Source organism: Gossypium raimondii, chromosome 9 (genome assembly GCF_025698545.1).
Source record: "Gossypium raimondii isolate GPD5lz chromosome 9, ASM2569854v1, whole genome shotgun sequence".
Classification (NCBI taxonomy): Eukaryota; Viridiplantae; Streptophyta; class Magnoliopsida; order Malvales; family Malvaceae; genus Gossypium; species Gossypium raimondii.
Window position 1 is genome coordinate 43,508,031 of NC_068573.1, and position 23,383 is coordinate 43,531,413.

Genomic DNA, 23,383 nt, shown 5'->3' on the forward strand with positions numbered 1-23,383 from the left:
TTTCTATTGTTTACGTTGCTTATATCTATAATGAACCGCCCATTAAACTCTTTTTTTTTTTGCTGATGCCAATGGGTATGTTATGCACTGAACTATTATCTAAATTAATGCTATGCTAAAGTCCATTTATTTTTATCATAAAAAAATAAAAATAAAACACCCCTTTTTACTTCAAGGAGTGGCCTATAGGCTACAAGAGATATAAATTTTAGAGAGATTATAAGTATAATTATAATGTAATTCGTACAATTATAAATATATACTTAGAAAATTATAAAATAAAATCAATTCATGTAAAATATGATCAGATTAAAATTACAAATAATCTAGATTAAAACAAAATCATTAATCTAAAATTACACATAACAATATCATATATTGAAAGCGTGGCAGTAGCATAGGAAATTGATATATATTCTTTTGTTGATGATAATTCTATTTTGCCCATCTATAATCTATAATATATAAAAATACGAATTTGATTTTTTAAATTAATTATAGATATAATTTATAAATAAAATATTTGGTTAAAATATTTACTTTATAAGAAATTTTATCATACTTATAAATAAATTTTTTAATTCTACTAAAATATTCTTATTAAATGAATTTACATAATAAATAAAAATGTGTTTCCATTAACCAAACAATAAAAAGAAATAATTATATTAAATTTTAATTATTACATAATAATTAACTTTATATTTCATATAATTTTTATAATTAATAAAATTTTATAATGTATTATCAAAATAATTTATAAAAGCTAAATATCTTTAGGGTAAATTATAAGTATTTTTTTCTTGTCTAATCATGAAAAGTTTAAAAATGATTATTTAATTATTCAAATTTGTCACTTTTGGTCGTGTTCGTTAATAGCAACTATTTAAAAACTGACATAATAACAACTTTAACTCTTAGCGTTTATAAATTATGTCAATTTAGTTTTGATTCTAAAAAGACCCTTCAACATTTACATATTATGTAATCTAGTCTCTTTTTTTGTAGTTTTGCTTCTTCTTTTTTTGTAATATTGATGATTAATTTTAAAAGAACGAGAAATAATGAAAATTATTATCTTGAATTTTGAGTGTTTCTATTTTTATATATTTAAATTAAAATTAGCTAATAAACTTTTTAGCTTTTTAGGTGAAAGGATCACAAAAAAGACCAAATTATACAATGTGTAAGTGTTGATGGTTAAATTTTTAGAATCAAGGCTAAATTGGCACAATTTATAAATGTGATGATTAAAGTCACTATTATGTCAATTTAAAAGCCGTTAATCAATCCATGACCAGAAAAGATAAAATTAACTAATTATGCCAATTTAACAAAAATTACTAATAATTGGGTGAGATTACCCTTATCATTATTAGTTAACTAAGTAAAATAATATTGTATTTTATATTAAAATAATAAAATAATTTCATTATAATTTGAATTTATTATTATAATGTTTGAATTGTTAAATAAATTAAAATATTTTCATTTATTTAATAATTTAAATAATAAATAATTTCTGCTTTATTAAATTAATTAAAATTAAACACGGAATATCACATATGTAGCAATAATCCAAGTGATATTACACCCAAAAAAAAAAAAAAAAAAAATACAAGTGAGATTGTTTTGTAACAACGCAACCAATAAATAAAATAAATTTTAAACAGTAGTGTAGTACAGATTTATTAATACGGCAGCCATGGGAACGTACAGTAAGTCTTTCGCTGCTCCCGAAGGAAGATACTGACTACAGAGCTGGTGGAGTCAGTGGGTAGTCTTACGGCCTTTTCCCCTTTTTTATTTTATTTCATTTTATTATTTAAGTTTTTGCAGTAATATACATTATCATGAACATTATTAGACGATAAGCGGTTTTCCGAAGGCGGATTTCAGGTGGAACTTGTACGGCTTATAGCTTTTTTTTCTTATTGTTGATGGGTCTGCTTTCTTTAGCTCGGCTTCTGGTGCTCTTTCCTCATGTTTTGCGACGGATCTTTCTTTACTAGCTTGTATTTCCCCCACTGTTTCTTAGATCGTCGTTATCTGCTTTAACTCACTAGGGTTTCACTGATCTCGCCCAATTTTCATGCTATTATTGTTATATATGCTCTAGGGGTTTCTATTTCTCTGTTTCGCAGTTCATTAAGGTATGTTAGAGTTATTGACGCTCGCGCTTCTTCTTCTTCTTATTTTTTGCTTTGATTTATGTCTGTATTCTCTTTTCCTCTCTGCATATGGGAATTACTCAATGTCTTAGTTTTGTCGTATTATTTTGGTGGAAAACGCTTTTCAAAGTCTCATTGGAGGAGCAATACCTTTTAGTTTTGATCTAAAACACTTGCTACTGTATAAATTGAGCTTTCCATCTCTCTTTTCTGTTTACTCCCCTCTGATATGAGTCTCCTTGTTACTTTTCAACCATGTTACAGTTACCATCATGGTTAGGAAGAAGAGAACTGATGTTCCTTCTGCTGGAGGTGAGAGCTCCCAGTCCCATGACACTGGTGTTGGCAGTGGTCGTGCTACCCAACGCCCTCCTCAGCAAGGAGGAGCTGGAGGGGGAGGTTACTCAACTGGAAGACGTCTGGTTCCACAGTCCCAGCAAACTGGTCGGGGAGGTTACAGTGCTGGTGGTCGGGGTCGCGGTACGTCACAACAGCAGTTTGCTGAAAGACCCCCTGAATACCAAGGTAGAGGAAGGGGTGGGCCTCCCCAGCAAGGAGGTCGTGGGAGCTATGGAAGTGGTCGAGGCAGTGGTGGCAGTGGAGGAGGGCCTTTCCATGGTGGACCATCCCGACCACCTTATCCCGAGCTGCACCAAGCAACCCAACCTTTTCATGGGCCTGCATCATTTGAGGCAGGTTCTTCATCCAGACCCCCTGAGCATGCACCATCGGCACAGTCGCTTCACATCCCGGAAGAAGCTGGCCAAGCAATTCAGCCAGTCCCTTCATCAAGCAAGTCTGTGAGGTTTCCTCTTCGGCCTGGAAAGGGTTGCACTGGCACAAAGTGTATAGTCAAGGCTAATCATTTCTTTGCTGAATTGCCAGATAAAGATTTGCACCAGTATGATGTGAGTTCTTTCATTATAGCTGTTTTATCTTGATGTTTTATTAGCCTTTATTTGCAGGTTTTTTATTGTTATTATCAATGAAAATAGGTTACTATAACACCGGAGGTTGCATCACGTGGAGTGAACCGAGCTGTAATGGAGCAGCTGGTAAAATTATACAGAGAATCATATCTTGGAAAGCACCTTCCTGCTTATGATGGTCGAAAGAGCCTTTACACCGCTGGGCCTCTCCCTTTTGTGTCAAAGGAGTTTACGATCACCCTTATTGATGATGATGATGGGTCGGGAATGCAAAGGTTGTTGCTTACCTTCATGTTTCTTATGTGTTATGTACCTTCTGTTTTGTTTATGGGTTTTTTTGGTGCTAGAAATTAAAAGAAAACGGATGGAAGTTGTATCCTTTTCACCTCAGTTGTAGGATCTAAGGATGGCTTTGAAATGCTAATTTCTGCTTTCTCCATGATTTGAACAGGTTCTTCAATGCCTACTAAGTGGCAATTACTATTAATCTTCCTTGTAAATTTTGTTGGTATAGAAGGAAAAATAGAAAAAGAAAAAGTTCAAACGAAATGGGGCTCTTACTTATTTCATCTATATTCCATCTCCTATTATATTTCTAATGCAGAAGAGAGTGCGAATTTAGAGTTGTGATCAAACTGGCTGCACGTGCTGATCTGCATCATCTTGGACTCTTTCTGCAAGGGAAGCAAGCTGATGCACCTCAGGAAGCTCTTCAGGTTCTTGACATTGTTCTTCGTGAATTACCTACTTCTAGGTACTGCTATTTGGTTCTTCCCTTTCATATATGTTTATCACACTGCTTCTACTTCCAAATTCGATATTTGAGACTGAGAGATATGGTAATTGATTATAGGTACTGTCCTGTTGGCCGTTCATTTTACTCCCCTTACCTAGGGAGAAGGCAATCTTTGGGTGAGGGAATAGAAAGTTGGCGTGGTTTCTACCAAAGCATTCGTCCCACACAGATGGGGCTCTCACTTAATATTGGTACTGTGTTTATGAGGATACCATTTTCCTTGTTTTGGCCTATTTTGCATGGCTAGCTGTTTCCATTTGTGTGATTGTATCTGCGTTTGATCTTTTTGTTAATCGAACGTTGTCTTATGCTGACAATTTTCTCATGGACAGATATGTCTTCAACTGCTTTCATTGAGCCATTGCCAGTTATTGATTTTGTGGCACAATTGCTGAATCGGGATGTTTCTTCTAGACCACTATCTGATGCTGATCGTGTGAAGGTTGGGATTTCTTAAAATTCCAACTGATTAGAAATTATAGTTAGCAAGCACTTTGTCATCATTGCTGTTTAGTCTTTTTATTTGTAACATCAGCTAATTTCATGATATCTATTTTTAGGAAACGAGCACGATTGCTTTTGTCTCAGCAGGTTAAAAATTCTGCAAGGCAATAATTGTGTTCTCTTTCTATTGTTTTAGCTATTATTTTTCCTGTCTTGGCTCAACCTTTTTTTTTCCTTTATATATTTTGTATACAAGCTCTTTTCCTTGGCTTAACTTGTATGCTTGTATTCTTCGAATGTTGTTTGTAATTCCTCTCACCATGTTCATTGTATTTGCTTTTATATAAATAGATCAAAAAGGCTCTTAGAGGAGTCAAGGTGGAAGTTACGCACCGAGGAAACATGCGAAGAAAATATCGCATATCTGGTTTAACATCACAAGCAACTAGAGAGCTGACGTGAGTACTGCTATTATTCTGGGATATGATTTCTTTTTTTGTGAATCTTTATCTTCTTATTTGTTTCATCATACATACAGATAACATGTTTCATTTGTATCAGGTGAATAAGTTATCCTTTTAATCAGACAAACTGCAACAGCAGTCATGTAAATGTTATTTAAAGTAAAAAGTTTTTGATCTTTGGGATTTTTAAATGTAGTCCAATAATACCAGTACATATGATCCACGTGTGAAATTTCTTTGTTACATCGTGATGTTCCATGAAATTCTCTAACAAAGCTTATTGTTTTATAGTTTTCCTGTAGATGAAAGAGGTACAATGAAATCTGTTGTGGAGTACTTTTATGAAACTTATGGTTTCGTAATCCAACACACCCAATGGCCTTGTCTACAAGTCGGAAACCAGCAGAGAGCAAATTATTTGCCAATGGAGGTAAAGTGAACTCCAGTCTTTTCAATTGAAGATGTAATTGCTATATGGATATGCATGCTAATTTGTAGTGATTCATGTAGGTATGCAAGATTGTTGAGGGTCAGAGGTACTCCAAGAGGTTGAATGAGAGACAGATCACTGCTCTGCTGAGGGTCACCTGCCAGCGTCCTCAGGAAAGGGAGTATGATATCATTGAGGTCTGACATTTTTGCCTTTTTTTTTTTACTAACATTCTTTTGTTTTTTCACGAGTCTTACATTTTTTAAGTTGATTGTTTCTTTTGATGGGTTGATATGATGTATTGGTCTTCTGTACTTTTTGCCTCAAAGTTTTTTTAAAAGTTCTCCTTTTATATCCTTTATTTGCTGTTTGCACATGAACAAATTGCCTTGTAAAAATGTCATTACTAGTGCATGCCAAAATGTTATATCCTTTAACAGTACTAAGTGTTATATCCATCTCAAAAGTACCTTTAAATCTATGGTTCTTGCTGTGTCTTTTGATGTGAACTTTTTAAGTCAAGAAAAAATTGTCCGGTGAGTTGCTGGTTTGTTACTGTGAGACTAATTTCTTATGTTTTCTCTTGTAGACAGTACATCAGAATGCTTACCATGAGGACCCTCATGCCAAGGAATTTGGAATTAAAATTAGCGAGAAGCTTGCTTCAGTTGAAGCACGCATTCTACCTGCACCATGGGTAAGTTATTCATTATCATATTCAATTTTCTGCATTTTTGTTTATTCTTGATTTTTAATTTCTGTTTTGCTTGTAGCTTAAATATCATGATACGGGTAGAGAGAAGAACTGCCTTCCTCAAGTTGGGCAATGGAATATGATGAATAAGGTATCTCTTGCTGCCAATGCTGGAGCATACAATGTGCTATTGAGCAGGATTTCTGTAATATACCTGTATCTGTGCTGTTGTAGTGTATTCGGTCATTAATCAAACTAATCTTATGCTCACCAACATGTGTTCGGAATTGATAAATAATTTGATTATCTAGATAAATGTGAAAAGAAAATAAATTACAGTTGTCCTAAACTGGAGAACAAAGTTGCTGTAATTGCATCTGCATGTAGAATTGATAAGTAGGCACAAAAGTAGGTTTCGAAAAATGGAACCTTACCCTACTTTAAAGGAATAAACTCATTGCCTTAGTTGCATATATATATATTAGTTTTTATGTGTTCACGCATTTTGTTAGTCATTTGACCTGTTACATCAAGCTCACTTTGGAGCTTTATTGTTGGTATAAATTATTGTTTAAGAAGTTGGAATTGTGGTCTCTCTTACTTATAGATGATTTAAAGAAAAAACTTTAAAAAGAGTTAGGACACTGAGGGAAGATAGAGAGATGCTATGTTCATCACTAGAAATGAAGGGTGATTTTGGTCTGAAGAGATGCCCTGAACATAGTTCGAATTTAATTTAGAGAACATTTATATCTTTATATATACATGTGTAACTTTATGTAATGATTTTACAACATAATTATAGAAAGAAGAGAGCTTGGAGTAATTTAAGAGTGCTCAGTATTCTATGAACAAAGGAGCTAAAGTTATTAATTTAGGCTTAGAAAACTTTTTAAACTTGAGCTTCAAAAGTTAGTTGGAAGTAGATCTGTCAATGGTGACCCAAGCTTGAAAAACTAACTCGACCGATTGAACTTGACTTTACTTGATTTGACATTAAAAGTCGACGACCTGAACTTGAAATTAAACAAATATAAGTGTATGTGTTTTAAAAAACATCAATTTATTAAAAGAAATACCTTTAAGATAAGTTATTAGTTTGTTGTAATTTTATAACTTGTAATTGCTATTTTGGACTATGATAGTATGCATTTCGTTATGTTGCTTTGAGACTTTATTTTCTGAATGCCTATGTCTGACACCTGGGTTCACTGCATATTTGTACTTGAGTACAGGGATTTGACTTGAAAAAATTGAACAAACCTGTGTTGGACATAAACAAATCTGACACTCACACCAATCCTAGTAACATAGCCATTTGGTGTATATAAATTTATCCTTTTCTTATACTTCTTCTCTTATCTATATGTATAATAATGCAATGACTATGCGCGCACTCTAATATTGCATAAGATCTAAGGCCTATAATTATGCTAATTTGACAATTTTTAACATGTGATTAGTTTAAAAGTAGATAAATTAAATCATTGATGTGTGTATGTTATATTGTTTTGTACATTTCATTATTATAATCATTGCATTGATTGTTCAAATATCTAAATCAATTAAGAACATAAGGGTTTTAGGTTTATAATAATACTTATTTGAGAAACTGTAAAATAGATACTTAAGTCTCAAATTAAAAATTATTGGATTATGTTCAAATAAAAAAGAATCTAGTTACATAGATATCTATTTTTAAATTCAAACTACAATATCTATATTTATTTTTAATATTATTATGTTATTTTTGAAATTTGGTTAGGTTCTAAATAAATCTAACTTGATCGATATTTGTTAAATTTAATAAACTGAACCTAAATGATCAGAAAGATTGAACTCAAATAATTTGAGTGACAAACATGAATAACCTGAACACAAAATGACCCGACCTCAAATGATTTGAACCCAACTTGGGTGTCAAATATGAATGGCGAACCCAAGTTTTAGAACTTGAAATAATCCAAATTGAATTGGCCCAACCTGCTCAATTGATTGGGTCGAAATGAAAGGTATGAACTAGGGGACTCCATTATACATGACGAATTTGATTTTAGGTCACTGAATCAAGCAACTCAGGTATATATGACGATTTTGATTTGAGGTTGTGTCAACTGTATTGTTGCATTAATGCTTAAGTGTTAGTCCACAATCTATTGCCATTATCATTTTGTCCTTGATTTCATTTTCCATCATGTAAATGATTCCTGTGTTATTACGTGCATCTGAATGTATGATATACTGGCAGGTGCATGAAGTTCATCTCTTCAGCTTGGAATGTTGAATTGAACATTTTCTGATGTCTGATTATTTTGTTGCAGAAAATGGTTAATGGTGGGACTGTAAACAACTGGATCTGCATAAATTTTTCTCGGCAAGTCCAAGATAGTGTGGCACTAAGGTTTTGTTATGAACTTTCACAAATGTGTTATATCTCTGGCATGGTAAGGGAGTTGCTGTGATATGACATTAATGTCTGTGATCTGAGTTTTGTTGTTGAACAATTTTATTTTGGAAGGATTTCAGTGGACATCCACCCTTGATATTTGTTTCATTTGTAGGCTTTTACTCCTGAACCAGTGCTTCCTCCAATTAGTGCTCGTCCAGAGCAAGTGGAGAAGGTCTTGAAAACAAGATATCATGATGCCATGACTAAACTCCAAACCCAGCGCAAAGAGCTTGACCTGCTAATTGTTATTCTTCCAGACAATAATGGCTCTCTTTATGGTATAAATTTGTATATATTCTCTTAAAAAATTATACAATTCTTTGAAATATTCTATTGTCCTTGCAGGTGATTTGAAAAGGATTTGTGAGACAGATCTTGGAATTGTTTCTCAGTGCTGCTTGACTAAACATGTATTTAAAATGAGCAAACAGTATTTGGCTAACGTGGCATTGAAGATTAATGTCAAGGTTGGAGGAAGGAATACAGTTCTTGTTGATGCGATATCACGACGAATACCTCTAGTCAGTGACCGCCCGACTATAATTTTTGGTGCTGATGTTACCCATCCGCACCCTGGGGAGGATTCAAGCCCTTCTATTGCAGCTGTATACTCTTTAGTTTATACCTTTTTGCTTTTTGGGCATTAATTTCATAATCTCCTTAATTGGCTTCTTAGAAATTTTAGCCATTAATATAATATTTAACTAAACATTTAGGTTGTTGCCTCCCAAGATTGGCCCGAGATTACGAAGTATGCTGGTTTGGTTTGTGCTCAAGCTCATCGCCAGGAGCTCATCCAAGATTTATTCAAGACATGGCAGGATCCAGTAAGGGGGACTGTTTCTGGTGGCATGATTAAGTATGTTTTTCTCCATGTGCTTCTAATTCGAATTCCATTTTGCCTTTGGCGGGCATCAACTGTAGCTTGTCTGAGAACTTTTCTTTTTGGTAATGCAGGGAGCTCCTAATATCTTTCCGAAGAGCAACTGGACATAAGCCACAGCGCATCATATTCTACAGGCATAGTCAAGCTGCTGTCTGTTTTATTCTCCCTCCCTAGGTTTAGTGATTTATTTTCTATTTTCTATTTTCTATTTGCAGGGATGGTGTCAGTGAAGGCCAGTTTTATCAAGTGTTGTTGTATGAACTAGATGCTATTCGTAAGGTCAGGCTCTTTGTTGACCCATAATGCCAGTAACCTGTACACGAGTTTGTTGTGTAGGCTCTGCATTTTATTCACTCACTTCTCAATTTGCCATTTACTCAATTAAAATCAGGCATGTGCTTCTTTGGAGCCAAATTATCAGCCTCCTGTTACCTTTGTTGTAGTACAAAAGCGACACCACACAAGGTTGTTTGCTAACAACCATAATGATCGCAATGCTGTTGACAAGAGTGGGAATATTTTGCCTGGTAATTACTATTTAGTCATATAATTGACAATGATCTTATCACAATATCATAATTTATTGTATTCTTGTATATATTTTGCAGGCACAGTGGTGGACTCCAAAATCTGTCATCCCACGGAGTTTGACTTCTACTTATGTAGCCATGCTGGGATTCAGGTCATACTTGCTTTGCTTCTTAATTCTGTGCTAGAATGTTACATATTTTGATTGATTTTGTAAATGAGTAGGTTGTAGTTTGCGTTTCTAATATCTTATCTACCCTGGTAAACAGGGTACAAGCCGTCCAGCTCATTATCATGTGCTATGGGATGAGAACAAGTTTACAGCTGATGCTTTGCAGTCTCTTACAAATAACCTTTGCTATACGTATGTTCTTGCCTTGATCTTTTAATGAGTTTGGTCTCTATATTGCCGCAATTGCTCAATAAGTGGTATCATAGCATATTTAATCATTTTAAATAAGTTTCTATATAGTAATTTTATACATATAATACAAATTTTTCTAAAATGTAAACTTTGTAGCATAAATAATTGAAATTTTGTAATTTTAGTAAGTAGTTTAGTCTTAAATTGAAAATTTTGTCAACTATAGCAATTCAGTATAAACAATAACTTACTCTTATAAAAAAGTGATGGTAAATTAATTCTTTATCAATTTTAAATAAAGTTCTATCATTTTAGAAGCAAATTTCTTTATGGAATTCATTTAATATAGGCTTATATGAAAATAGGTATCCAAATTATGCAACTTTTCCCATTTAGATACCTAAAGTTTTATTCTAATACCACTTTAGGTACCAACCGTTAACTTCCGTTAAAAAGAACCTCTGAATCAATCAAATTATGACATGTGACATTTTAATTCAATAAAATATTTAAGATGAAGATGAAGATGGAGGAGAGAGATTGAGAGTGGATATTTTTAATTTAATTTTAAATATTTTTATTTAATTAAAATGTCGCATGTTATAATTTGATTGGTTCAGAGGTTTTTTTACAAGAGTTAACAGTCGGTATCTAAACTGGTAACGAGTTAAAAACTTTAGGTACCTATTTTAACAAAAATAAAAACTTGGGAAAAGTTGCATAGTTTGGGTACCTATTTTTCATATAAGCCTTTAACATAATTAGAGCACTTTTTATCTGTAATATAACTCAAACTGTTTTATTTAGTAGTTATAATTAAAATTTAATGATTGTGTAGAAATATGATAGGTAAGGATGTCCTTTTTGTTCAAAAATAAGATTTTTGCATCCCTTTATCTTTGAACACTGTGTTCCGTCTGAAATGGGAGGCAGTAATATGAGTTAGTTTCTCTACTTATTTTCACCTATTGCAGATATGCAAGGTGCACGCGATCTGTGTCTATCGGTTAGTTCTCTTTACTTGTTCTTCACCATACAAATGTGTCTTTGAGTGCTGTCAACTAGTTTCTCCCCATGGCTTAACCCCACCCTTTTATCTGCTTTTATCGTGATTACTAACGTAGGAACTAATAAACTTGCAGTTCCCCCTGCATACTATGCTCATCTTGCTGCATTCCGAGCTCGTTTTTACATGGAACCAGAGACTTCAGACAGTGGATCAATGATAAGTGGCCCTGCAGCAGGGCGAGGAGGTATGGGTGGAAGTGCTGGTCCACGAAGCACAAGAGCACCTGCTGCTGCTACTGCTGTGAGACCTCTGCCTGCCCTTAAGGAAAATGTCAAGCGGGTTATGTTTTATTGTTAGGGGGTCGCTTGATGATCATGACCCTCTGACCAATCTATGTATTTCATGGTATTTTCAGTATCTGCTACTTTGTTGGTTGTATCATAATTGGACTAAACCTATCCTTTGTAAGCACCATTCAGCTGTTGTAGTATTGTTGACCGACTGCTTAACTTATCCTCTGTAACTTCCAAGTACCATTCAGCTGTTGTTGTGTTGTTGACTGACTGCTTAACTCTGTTAAACTAATGATGTTGAGCTTTTTAACTTTGCTTTAATCATGATAAGCATAGCTCCACATTAGACTGGGATTTTATGGTTCCGACACTAGTGCACCGGTCTCATTCAACCACTCACACACCCACACATACTATTACACTACCACATGTAAGCTGAGCCTGCGGATCGATCTTGCACTTTGGGACGGGTGACCTCCCTGAATTCTTTCTTATTTTGAAGAGTTTATTTTTTACTAAAGTTTTGTTGATCTAATTTTAAGTATAAATTTGTACTAATTATATTTTTTATATATTAACAAGTTTTTTTTTTGACTTATTTTTATTAGCAACCAAACGAAATATTACTATTTTAGTTCTGGTACGAAGTAATATTGTTATTTTGGTTCTGATTTAAAATTTATATTGGAGATGTTTTGGTTTGTTCATTTGATTAGTTATTATATGATGTATAGATGTAATAATTGATTAAGATGATAACGTCTTTACATTAAAAAGGTATCATTCATCAGCTTTTATTTACTATTGAAGACTTTGTTTGACTAAATTTTTTTCCCACGCTAACCTAATAGCAGTTGGATCTGACTGCTATTTAATATATTTTTCTCAACATTCTTTTGCCAGGATATATATTTGAATAATGCTGACACATCGATTTCATCAACCATGATTGTTTGATGCAAGAAAATAGGAAAGTAGGATAATACTCTTACACTGAATACAAATCATCTGAAACAAGAGGGTTAAGCTTATCTAAATCTTACGCATCAATCTCTGCCGTCAGCTGTTCTCGTTCAACACATTAAGAGCTCTATGAACAACTTCTGGATTATTAGTTCTTCCTTAACCATGAAGAAGCAAAGAAGACGTTACCGATTGCTTCTGATGTTGCACAATGCAACAGTTTTGGACCTAATAAACACAACGCTTGCCAGCTACCTTCTCAACAATATTAGTCATGGTGTCCTCCCATCATCCAAAGATCACACAAAAATCCCCCATGGAGCCTACGCCACAATCCCCAACAGGAGGCAATCGCCAATGTTCCTCATTGTCAATTATGTGATCGTCTCGGACACACTGCCAAAGTCTGCTGATCTCAATCGCAAAACCATCTTAATGCCATCGCCAACTATGTTGGATACATAACCCCAACGTAATCATGTTGTTGACTCAGGTGCTAGCCATTACGTTACTGTCGGTACAAGAAGCTTAGTCACTACACAAGACTACCATGGCCTCACAGAGATCACTATGGTTAATGGTATTCTAATTCTGCACACTAAAAATCTTAATGCATCGAATCAGAAATTTCAACTTTTTAGTACTTTTTGTGCCCCAAACATATAAACAGACCTCATTTCTTTTTCTAAATTTTGCATTGATAACAAAGCTTACAATGAATTCTTTCCCTTTCAACTTTTTGTGAAAAATCTTAGTATGAAGAACCGAATAAAGTTGCATTTTACGAATGACCAAAGGACAATTCAGACATGTGTCAATTCCAATGCAACTTGGCAACTCATTCCCTAGACTTGTGGTGTTACTGGTTGAAACATTTCAATCGACTCATTTTATTACAAATTTCAAATAAATTTTGAATTCTCTATTTTTAAAAACAAAACTACCTATAATTCTAATGTTTCAAATAAAACTTGCAAATTATCTTTTTCCGAAAATTTTCTGCATAATAATAAATCACCTCAAATTATTTATAATGATTTTGGGTACCTTTCCTATGGTATCAATTGATAGAAAAATATTACTATATACTTTTTTTTCGATCAATTTTCAAGATATTTCGCTATATACCTTCAAAACAAAAGATGAAGCTCAAAATAATTTCAGGAGTCTTCATCCTCTATTAGAATTTCAATTTAATACTAAAACTTAATCATTACATATTGATGGTGGCAAAGAATATACATATTTGTCGGACTTATTTAAACTCACATAGAATCCAACATTTAGTCTCTCTACTATACATGCTAAGGCACAACAGATAGAATCAAGATTAAGTTGTTCGAAGCAAGAGAAAACTAAATGGAAGAGAGAAAATCCTATCTTAACGGCTAAGCAACATGTCAAAAGCTAATGAAAAAAATAATCCAAAATAACTTAAGATCTTGAAACCTAAAATCAAACAAGTTATATTAACCCAAGATAATTCGGTAGCTCCTTTTTTCGTTAGTTTTTTCAAAAGCATTTTAGAGTTGCCGAATTGAGATTTTAATCCAAGTTAAAAAGTCAAAATCAAAATATTTAATTTTTACATTTGTAAAAGTGGTTTTGATTAAAATTACTTTATTATTTTCCTCCTTAAATAAGTTTAATATATCTTCCGCTTTATAAATCATATTTAAAATTGACATTTAAAACAAATATTTTTAACAACAATTAAATGCTATCAAATTTTTAAAAGTATTTTTTACGACATTTTTTAACTTCAATGGTAAATTAGTCTTTAGTGCCGAATTTGTAAATTAATCTAAAGGAATTTTAAATTCATAGTATTTTATACTATTTGTTATATAAAAAACATTGCTAAAATGTAAATTTTATTATCTTCAATTTATATAAAAATACATCTATACCAATATTTAAAGTTTTGGCTAAGTTGGTGTTACCATCAATCAATTTAATTATAAATTTATTAAAATCCTTTATTTTTAAAGGAATAAATATTATTTTAAAGATTTTTTATATAAAATTTAAAAATATAAAATTCAAACCCAAAACATCATAATTTATCAATTTTACAATTTATATTTGATATTTACATCAATTTTATAAATTTATTAAATAATTATTTTCACTCCTATTATGAGTGTGTTATAATTTAATATTATTTTATTCATTTTTATGGGAGTTTTAAAATAAGTTGCTAACTTAAGATTTGCTTGAATAATGCTTGATTGGGTAGCTGTACCTAACCAATCATATATATACATTCATAAAATAGCTGAGGTTCTTGATTGAACACTTTTTCTTTAAATTCTTTTAATAAAACACTTGATTTAACAAATAAACTGCCCACTTTATTGAGCCATGCCTATTGCTTTAGATTAGAATATGGAAAATCGAAGGGAAACAACAATACAGAAAATAAAAAAGGGAAGATTGGGCATCGGAGAAGCCAGATTCTTATATCCCATGTCATGCTGTGCCAGTTACAGAGTAAGAGCAAGTCAATAAAAGACACACAAACAAACAAAAAAAGGGTCAGTTGAAGAAGATTATGATTGGCAATATTTTTGAAGTTGAAATAGGGAAAGAGAAGGACCATGTTCTTAATATTGTAGGTTTGGACCTATTGCTTTAGCTTTCTAGGGGCAGAGACAATGACCAGGCTTGAATGGAATTTGGCGTTGTGGATGATGATGAAGTGATAAAACACCATTACTGCAGTCTCATTCTGGTCCTAGTTTTCTTTTTCCACACTACTGATTTTGTGGACCATTGACTAGGCTTGAGGTCCAAGCTAATTGTACATTAGGATTTTAGGTGTTTTATCCCTTTCATCTTTATTACTTTGTTGCCCAAATATCTTGCATAATACATGTCTTCAGACTTCAAAGGCCAAAGAGAAAATTGCATTTCGTTAACAATAATGCTAAATATATTAATTAATAACTACAAAATAATGCTTCTTCTTTTTAAAGAAACTATAAAATAAATACTTGTTTTTGACAAAATAATTAAATCTTTTAGAGGTTGCTCGTATAAGGATTAAAATTTTTAAAGTGGTCTAATAAGGATTTTTCATGTATTTCATCCAATCTTTTAGCCCAAATTAACGTGTTTAGATTAAAATAGATAACAACTGAGTTAGATATTACTTGAAAAAATATTTATTACATTTGAAAAGCCTTTATTTGAATACAGCTGAAAATGTTTTTGTCCATTTTAAATATTTTAAAAGATTTGACCCTGTTTAAATAGATATTTTAAAATTTTAATGTTTATATGAACAACCTACAAACTATTTGGTCTCAATTTAAGCATTTAACCATAGAATAAGGTCAAAAGTATAAACTATCGTATTTGCATCCATAATAAAATATTTCATAAATTAATTTTTCATGATAAAATGTATAAATGAATAGGAGGCCTTAAGTGACCCAATTTAAGAAAATTGATGTTCTTTTTTTAACAGCAATTAGATTATGTTACTTAAAATATTGACAGTCTTCCAAATTTTTAACCTTTACTTTTTGAAAGTTTATCTTCTAAAAATTTTGGATAAGGTTGAGTTAATGTAACTTCCTAATAATATTTGTTGGTTTGATAATATGATGCAGAGATTCTTTTGGCCTAAACCACAAATCCAAACCAAAGCTTCAATCAAAATATAAGGATTTATCATTACTTGCTATAACTTAAAGAGTCTTATTGTTATTTCAAAATTTGATGTTTTCGAGTTTAATGTTAAGTTTGGACACGACTGTTTCAATTTATTTAAAAATAATATCATTAGCGGTTCTTGAAACTTTATTAAACGTAGTATGCTAAATGAAAATTATTCTTGTTTGTGGCATATACAAAGAAATATTAGTAAGGAAAGGAAACAAAACTTACAAAGAAAAGCACCATAAAACACCCAATTCCTATTCCATCTTTTAATAAATAAAAATATCTGATCATCTTGATTGATGATTTTTATGATTTAATGAAAAATCTCAAATAGTAAATATCATTAATGAGGTTAAAAGGAATTTAGATAGAAAACTGAAAATAGTAATATCCAATAAAGTTGGTGAGTATTATAAGGAATACGCCAAATCAAATAGGATGGGGTCTTTTCTTCTTAAACAAGGTGGTCCAGTCATAAAGCAACTCTGCAGCCTTCAACTCTTCAATAATCTTTTAATTCCTTTTGTTTCTTTGGTCAAGTTGGCGTTGACACTCTATCATGTTTTTAATATAACCTTTGTTGTGCAAAGCGCTGCTCCTCTGACACCCTCAGTTTCTCTTCAATCTCTACCAATTGTTGGTACCTTGACCAGTGGAGAACTCAAGGGGCGCTGGCAGTAGCCTCACTCCCTTAAAATACAAAATTTTCTATTTAACTTGTTTTATAATTTATAAAATTTTAAATTAATAATGATAAAATTTAATTTTGGCCCCTAAAAAATGATAAAAATTTAATTTAATCATTTAAAATTATAAAGATATAGGCTATTAAAATAATAAAATTATATTTTTACTATTGTAAAAATATACGATTTAATTCCGCTATTCAAAAAAAATTTCTAAACTTGAATATGGATTTTGGAAGGTTTAACCACCTGATAAGGCACTAGTGTTACCTCGAAAATACTGAGAATAGTACCAGGGTGGAGGAAATTGGTAATATTGAGGATAAGTTGCATAACAAGGGTATTGAGAATCATGAGGCTGCTAGGGTTCTTGAGGATACCTTGATGGGATTGGTTGACGTTGTCTACTGCTAATTTGAGGTTGGTTTTAGATAGTATGTGGTTGGTTCCATGTTGGGTGTTGTTGGTCTTGATTTCTTTCTTCAATGTTTTCGAGGTGGTTAGTGGTTGATTAAGCTATGATCACATGTTCAGTATACACTCACTACACCAATTGCTGATATTAAGGATCAATAAGGCAAGAAATGAGGATGAGAGATGAAGTTAGTTCACTTGTGTGGTCCGAAGAGCTGTCAGAGAAGGAAGAAAGTGGAGGAATGAAGACGATAGAATCGATCCCCCTCTTTCCCTTGTGCTCTTGGTTTATACTGTGGATCACTTCTCATCTCATAGTAGCATGTAGTAGACTGTAGTAACAATAAGAGGTCAAGGATCAAAGGTCAATATCTACATGGGCATTGTTGCTGACGTAGATAGATTGGTGTTATGATAAGTAGTCTTGCTTTTATCATAGGTTGTCCTATTTTGACATCATAATCTCGTGCAATACCAATTATTGAATGAACTCACTTATTGTACAAATCATTAATCGAGTAGCTTTCACAAGAAATTTCCTACAAATGGTTATCAAGAAAAATTTTAGAGGATCCACACAATGTATCCTATTTAGGTATAACAATACTAAAAAAATAATAAACACATATTTACCAAAGTAATGTGTCATATACCAAGACTTTACTTGAGCAAGCATGCAGAGAATTACGTCTCAAAATGCCCAAGTCACCGTCTACTATGCACTCCTTAAAAAAGTCAAATGCACTTGTTAACCTCTAAGATACTTATTATTGGAGTCAAGTATGCTAGAGAGAGTTTAAGAATGGTTGGAAGGAAACGTACAAATTTGAGTAGGGTGGCTCCTATTTATAGGTAATGCTCTTATATCAAACGGTTGTTACTGTTACGAGGCTTAGGATAAATGGTCCAGAAATAATTCCAGAAACGGTAAGGCAACAACTGGCTTTGGGGACATCAAAGGTCCTCTTGACAGTCAACAAGATGACGTTCTTCAGGACCTTCTAGAGGTCTTCCTACTGCCTTCCCCAATCAAACCCCTTCACGGACCTCCAGAAGCTTTTGAAGCCAGAACAACGCGCATGGTTCAATATTGCGCATGCTGATGTTTGTGCCAATGGCTCTCCTGTCCGTGGCTATACCTTCCCCTCACTTTAGTGGCATGGTGCCAGCACTGCTCTTGCCCGCACCCTGCCAAATGCACTTTGCTTCCTCAACTATTAAACTAACAGTGACAGCAAAGAAACTACAAGGGCCTGAAGGTCATGAATATGACAATTGGACTTTAACAAAAAGTAAAATAAACTATTAAATCACATTTTATCTTCCATTCTCATTCAGATTTCTGTCTAAATCAAAACTCCATTATTTTACAACTCAAAAATAATTAGACAGCATTAGATATTAAAGGTTAAAGCAAATTTTGAGGATAAATAAGAAAACCAAATGACGAAGTAAAGATTAAAAAAAATAAAGCTGAATAAAAATTAAAAAGAAAAAACAAAACAAAATGAAAGCAGTTTTTATCTTAAAGCAGACCACTTTCCCACTTCCCCCCTTTTTTTTTTCCTCGTACTCCTATATGACCCATTTCATTTAAATATGTAACAGCGAATCTACACTTCTTAGTGCCGATTGTATTAGAGATCTGAAATAAAAAATATGGTATGGTGGGATTTATTGATTCCCGAGAAAACCTCGACTGAAGTATTTGCCAGGGTGTTCTTCCTATATACACCCTGCAGTTACCTGCTTTACTTCACTTCATTGTTTCTTTCCACGAATTTTGCACGTTTTGGTTTGCTGAAGAAAACAATAAATGCCCAGTGTATCGATTTTCTGCATTGATGTTTGGATCACTTGAAAACCTTTCTCTTTTTTTGAAATCTTTGAAGTTGTAGAAGCAAACCGGTTGAGCTACTTGTTTTTCATGCACAAAATACGACTCTGGGAATAGGATTTCCGGGGTCCAGCTAAATCATCTCTTTGGTTTTGCTATGATCACTCTCCTCTTGCTTCTTCAGTAGTTCGTCGGTCTTCACTTGCTAACTCTCTGTTTCCTTTATCCTCTGTTACTGCACTGGAGTTTTATTTGCGAAAGAGATGGCATACATATTGAGTGTTTTTGCAGTGAGGAACTTGCTGGTTTTGTCACTGGCTCTGAATGTGAGTTTAATTTTGAGGGTCCTGCTTTTGCATGATTCTCAAGATGGGAGCTTTAATGGCTTCTTTTTTGCGGAGCAGAAGGAAGAGGCGCTTGCTACCAAAATAACACGTCTCTCTTCCTCTGTTGCACCATCGTCGTCTCTTACGATGGCTCAAGGCGACGAAGACAGGGTTATCAACCTCGATCAGTAAGTTCTTCTATTAATGTTAATTAATTTGTCATTATTGGAAATAGTAGTATCAGTTTCCCTGTGTGTTCGTTCAACATTTCTAGCACTGCAATCTACACTACTAGTAATTTTAGTGACGCTTTGGCGTAAGAGGTCATTTCATGGAGGCAGGAAACAGGGGTCAATGATGCTGTCTGTCATTATGATTTCCTATAAATGCTCACAAAATTAGATTTTTTTTCTTGTAAAACGTGTTTTAGTGATTCTTTTTTATTTGGTTTTGTTAACTAATGATCAGCAATAGGGGTGTTCATTCGGTTAACCGACCGGTTAATCGACCCGAAATAACATTAACTGAATTAATCGACCTTTCAAAATTTTTAACCGTTAACCGAACCGAAATTTTTTAAAAAAATTAATCGAATCGAAAATTTTTCGGTTAATTCGGTCGGTTAACCGAATTAACCGAAAATTATATGTTTTTTATTTTTGGTTAAAAATTAACCGAATTACTCGAATTACCCGAATTAATCGAATTATTCGAATTACTCGAATTATTTGAATTACCCGAATTAACCGAATTATCCTAATTGAATCATACATAATTAAATTATTTTTAGACTTTTATACTTTAGTTTTAATTTTAGTTTTAGAATTTTATTTTTATTTATTAAATTGTTTGTAATTTTTATGATTGGGTTGGGTTGGGTAATTGGGTTGGGTAATTGTGTTGGATTGAATACTTAGGTTTGGATTGGGTTTAGGTGAATAGTGGGCCTATTTATATATTATAATTTTATTTATTAATTTTTCGGTTAATCGAAAAAATTCGGTTAACCGACCGGTTTCGAATCGAATTAACCGTTAACCGAAAAATTAAAAAATAATTAACCGACCTCCGACCGAAAAAATTCGGTTAATCGACCGATTAATCGAATTCGGTCGGTTAACCGAATTTTTTCGGTTTTACCCGAATTTTGTACACCCCTAATCAGCAATAGTTAGTAACTTTCTTGTTTTTAATAAATTAAGTGAAAAAACTATTATAATAATGAGGAGAAAATTGTGGTTAACAACATCCTTGCTTCTCTTGGTGATGAGTTATTTATTGAGATTTTCCATGGTGCATTTTGAGAGAAGAGGTGGCTTTTTCAGGGAAATTGATGACATGTCTTGTGTGTGTTCCCAACCGTAGGTGGTGGTGGTACTACACATTTTGACATTTTCACCACTGCCTCATCATTATGCTCATTACATCTTGTGATTGTGGACCTCTCAAATTGCACAAATCAATGCGATAGAAGAGCAAATAAACAACGTACATATTGGGTTTTCGGCTTTTAGTTTGCAGCAGCAAGTGGGATTCCTCCTCCGTGGTGCATAATAGTGCAACCCCACTATAGGCTTCGAACTAGGAAATAGAAATTAGAATAATAGATGCATTGCATGTCGGTTCTTTTTGTGGGGGCCATGCCCCTCTGAGTGACCTTTGGGTGCATTGCATGTGACCCACTTTCTGCCCTTGGGCGACATCTAATTATAATAATAATTAAAAAACAAACACTAAAAAGCTTGTCTTTGAGCTATTGACTTCAAGATCTTTTATAACTTTTTAGAAGCACCATAGGCGGCCTATGTTACCATTAAATCAGACCTCTTTCTTGCTTTGCTTTTCTGGTGGACTCAATTGCGAAAGTGGGGTTGTCTGAAATCCAGCACCTTTGTGTCGTTTTGGTGGTCCTGTTTTAGAATTTATATGTGCTCCAATAATGAAATGATCTCTTGGTCTTCACCTTTACCACGTAGCAGAACAATTTATTATGTGTCCAGCTGATGTGACCCATGCATACGCATGTAATCATTTATCTCCTGATCACTGGGTCCCGCCATTGCCTGCGCTCCCATGGCCCATTCCCAAATGGCAGTTGATGTCAGATTCTTTTCCGCTACTATTTACCAACATTTTTTACTTGTTGTGAACTGTTTTTACCCTTCATGAATTGTAGTTCTTCTTTTTGTATTTTTTTGGTTTTTGTATCTAATATCCTCGTTGAAAATTGCTATTTTGAATCACCCCGGATGAATAGAGTAGATACGGGATCATCCTTCATGTGCATCAACATGTTTTCTGACTTTTCTAAATTTAACACTCTCTAATTATATCTTAGTTGTATTTCATGAACATAATAATTACAGTGGCGATCCGACAATGTACGAAAGCTATTGGCAAAAGAAGGGGGATGAGACCACCGTTGTTATTCCTGGATGGCAGTTCATGAGCTACTTTTCGGATGCCACTAGACTTTGCTGGTTCTTAGAGCCTGAATTTGCAAAACAAATTGTCAGATTACACAATGTGGTCGGAAATGCAGTGACGGAGAACCGGCACATCGTTGTTGGGACGGGTTCAACGCAACTCTTCCAAGCTGCACTCTACGCACTGTCGCCCTGCGCTGAGGCAGAGCCCATTAGTGTGGTTTCAGCAGCCCCTTATTATTCTGTAAGTATATGAATTCTGGAAGAAATAATGCATATGCAATGTGTTAAGATATGTTTAACTTGACCTCAGTAGTGTTGATTACTTGCAGTCCTATCCTTTGATTACTGACTGCCTCAAGTCTAGGTTATATAAGTGGGCAGGTGATGCCCGGAGCTTTAGTAAAAATGGCCCTTACATTGAACTCGTTACCTCCCCCAACAATCCTGATGGATTCGCAAGGCGCTCTGTCGTCAACGGTAGTGAGGGGATATTAATTCATGATCTTGCCTATTATTGGCCACAATATACTCCGATATCCTCTCCGGCTAACTATGATTTGATGCTATTCACTGTGTCCAAGAGCACCGGTCATGCTGGGATGCGCATTGGGTAAGTTGTATATAATTTTTTTAATGAGAATTCTTTGGACATAAGTGGTTAAGTCATTAGACTTGCTCAAATATACATCTTTCAGGTGGGCTCTTGTTAAAGATGAGGATGTTGCAAGAAAAATGACAAAGTACATAGAGATCAACACCATTGGTGTGTCCAAGGATTCGCAGGTCAGAGCAGCCAAAGTTTTGAAAGTTATATCGGACAACAGTGAAGGACCAAATGAAGGCGATTCCTTCTTCGAGTTCAGCTACCGTGTTATGGCCAAGAGGTGGAAGCAATTGAGAGAGGCAGTGCAACAGAGTGGGCTATTTAGCGTGTCAGACTTCCCTCCCCAGCTTTGCATGTTTCTCAACAGGGTCTTCGAGCCTCAACCGGGTAAGAGAAAGGAAAAAAGAAGGTTAAGAGCATCAATTTGATACCCCTGGTCCTGTGGACTAACCTGAACTCTATCCTTTGCAGCATTCGCATGGATAAAGTGCGAAGGAGATATCGAGGATTGCGAAAGCTTCCTTCGAGGGAAGAAGATCCTGACGAGGGGTGGGAAGCACTTTGGGGTTAGCCCTAAGTATGTCCGGATAAGTATGTTGGATCGAGACAAAAATTATGAAACCTTTGTACGAAGGTTGTCTACCATCCGGTCCTGACATTCAAGACTCCTCTGTAAGCATAACAGAGGGAAATGGGGAGTTATAATTCTTTTGTATATTGGCCAGCAAAAGAAGTAATAGATTATTTTTCTTCATTAATCCATCTGTGAATGCTCTCATGCTATTTGCAGTTAATCATGAAATCGAGCCCTGTACAAGGCTTAAGCTTCTTAATGGCACCACGAAACCCAGGGTGAGATAATTAAGAGGAACATTTTCTAAACATTAAGTAACACAAATTATAATGGTTTTATTTCATTCTTTCATGTTCTACATGACACTTTTTTTGATAAAATATAAGTTTTAAACTCACCCACACACTATACTACCACACAAGCA

General features: G+C 33.8%; 2 protein-coding genes across 7 annotated transcripts; both read left to right on the forward strand.

Moving 5' to 3' along the window:
* Positions 1–1,621: 1,621 nt before the first annotated feature.
* Positions 1,622–11,767, forward strand: LOC105800024 (protein argonaute 1). 6 transcript variants are annotated; one of them, XM_012630885.2, is made up of 22 exons: positions 1,622–1,777; positions 2,436–3,079; positions 3,167–3,375; positions 3,705–3,854; positions 3,954–4,087; positions 4,229–4,338; positions 4,692–4,798; positions 5,096–5,234; positions 5,315–5,431; positions 5,824–5,931; positions 6,008–6,079; positions 8,250–8,372; positions 8,490–8,655; positions 8,723–8,982; positions 9,094–9,236; positions 9,335–9,397; positions 9,479–9,542; positions 9,655–9,790; positions 9,872–9,945; positions 10,061–10,155; positions 11,130–11,161; positions 11,298–11,767. In XM_012630885.2, exons 2-22 carry the CDS (start codon positions 2,444–2,446, stop codon positions 11,519–11,521), a joined length of 3,162 nt encoding a protein of 1,053 aa, XP_012486339.1. In that variant the 5' UTR covers positions 1,622–1,777; positions 2,436–2,443; the 3' UTR covers positions 11,522–11,767. The 6 variants fall into 6 exon arrangements, with proteins under 6 accessions (XP_012486339.1, XP_012486343.1, XP_012486340.1 ...); XM_012630889.2 differs by having other exon boundaries at positions 3,708–3,854; XM_012630886.2 differs by having other exon boundaries at positions 1,656–1,773.
* A 6,988-nt stretch (positions 11,768–18,755) lies between these two features.
* On the forward strand, positions 18,756–23,143 carry LOC105800025 (tryptophan aminotransferase-related protein 2). Its single transcript, XM_012630890.2, has 5 exons — positions 18,756–19,540; positions 21,719–22,022; positions 22,111–22,391; positions 22,477–22,772; positions 22,857–23,143. Exons 1-5 carry the CDS (start codon positions 19,290–19,292, stop codon positions 23,039–23,041), a joined length of 1,317 nt encoding a protein of 438 aa, XP_012486344.1. The 5' UTR covers positions 18,756–19,289; the 3' UTR covers positions 23,042–23,143.
* The last annotated feature ends 240 nt before the right edge of the window (positions 23,144–23,383 follow it).

Coding starts and splice junctions, on each gene's coding strand:
- LOC105800024 (XM_012630885.2), top strand. CDS start 2,444: ATGGTTAGGAAGAAGAGAACTGATGTTCCTTCTGCTGGAGGTGAGAGC. Junction 9,237..9,334: donor GTTTCTGGTGGCATGATTAA/GTATGTTTTTCT, acceptor TTGGTAATGCAG/GGAGCTCCTAATATCTTTCC. Junction 9,791..9,871: donor GAGTGGGAATATTTTGCCTG/GTAATTACTATT, acceptor TATATTTTGCAG/GCACAGTGGTGGACTCCAAA.
- LOC105800025 (XM_012630890.2), top strand. CDS start 19,290: ATGGCATACATATTGAGTGTTTTTGCAGTGAGGAACTTGCTGGTTTTG. Junction 22,392..22,476: donor CATGCTGGGATGCGCATTGG/GTAAGTTGTATA, acceptor TACATCTTTCAG/GTGGGCTCTTGTTAAAGATG. Junction 22,773..22,856: donor GGTCTTCGAGCCTCAACCGG/GTAAGAGAAAGG, acceptor TATCCTTTGCAG/CATTCGCATGGATAAAGTGC.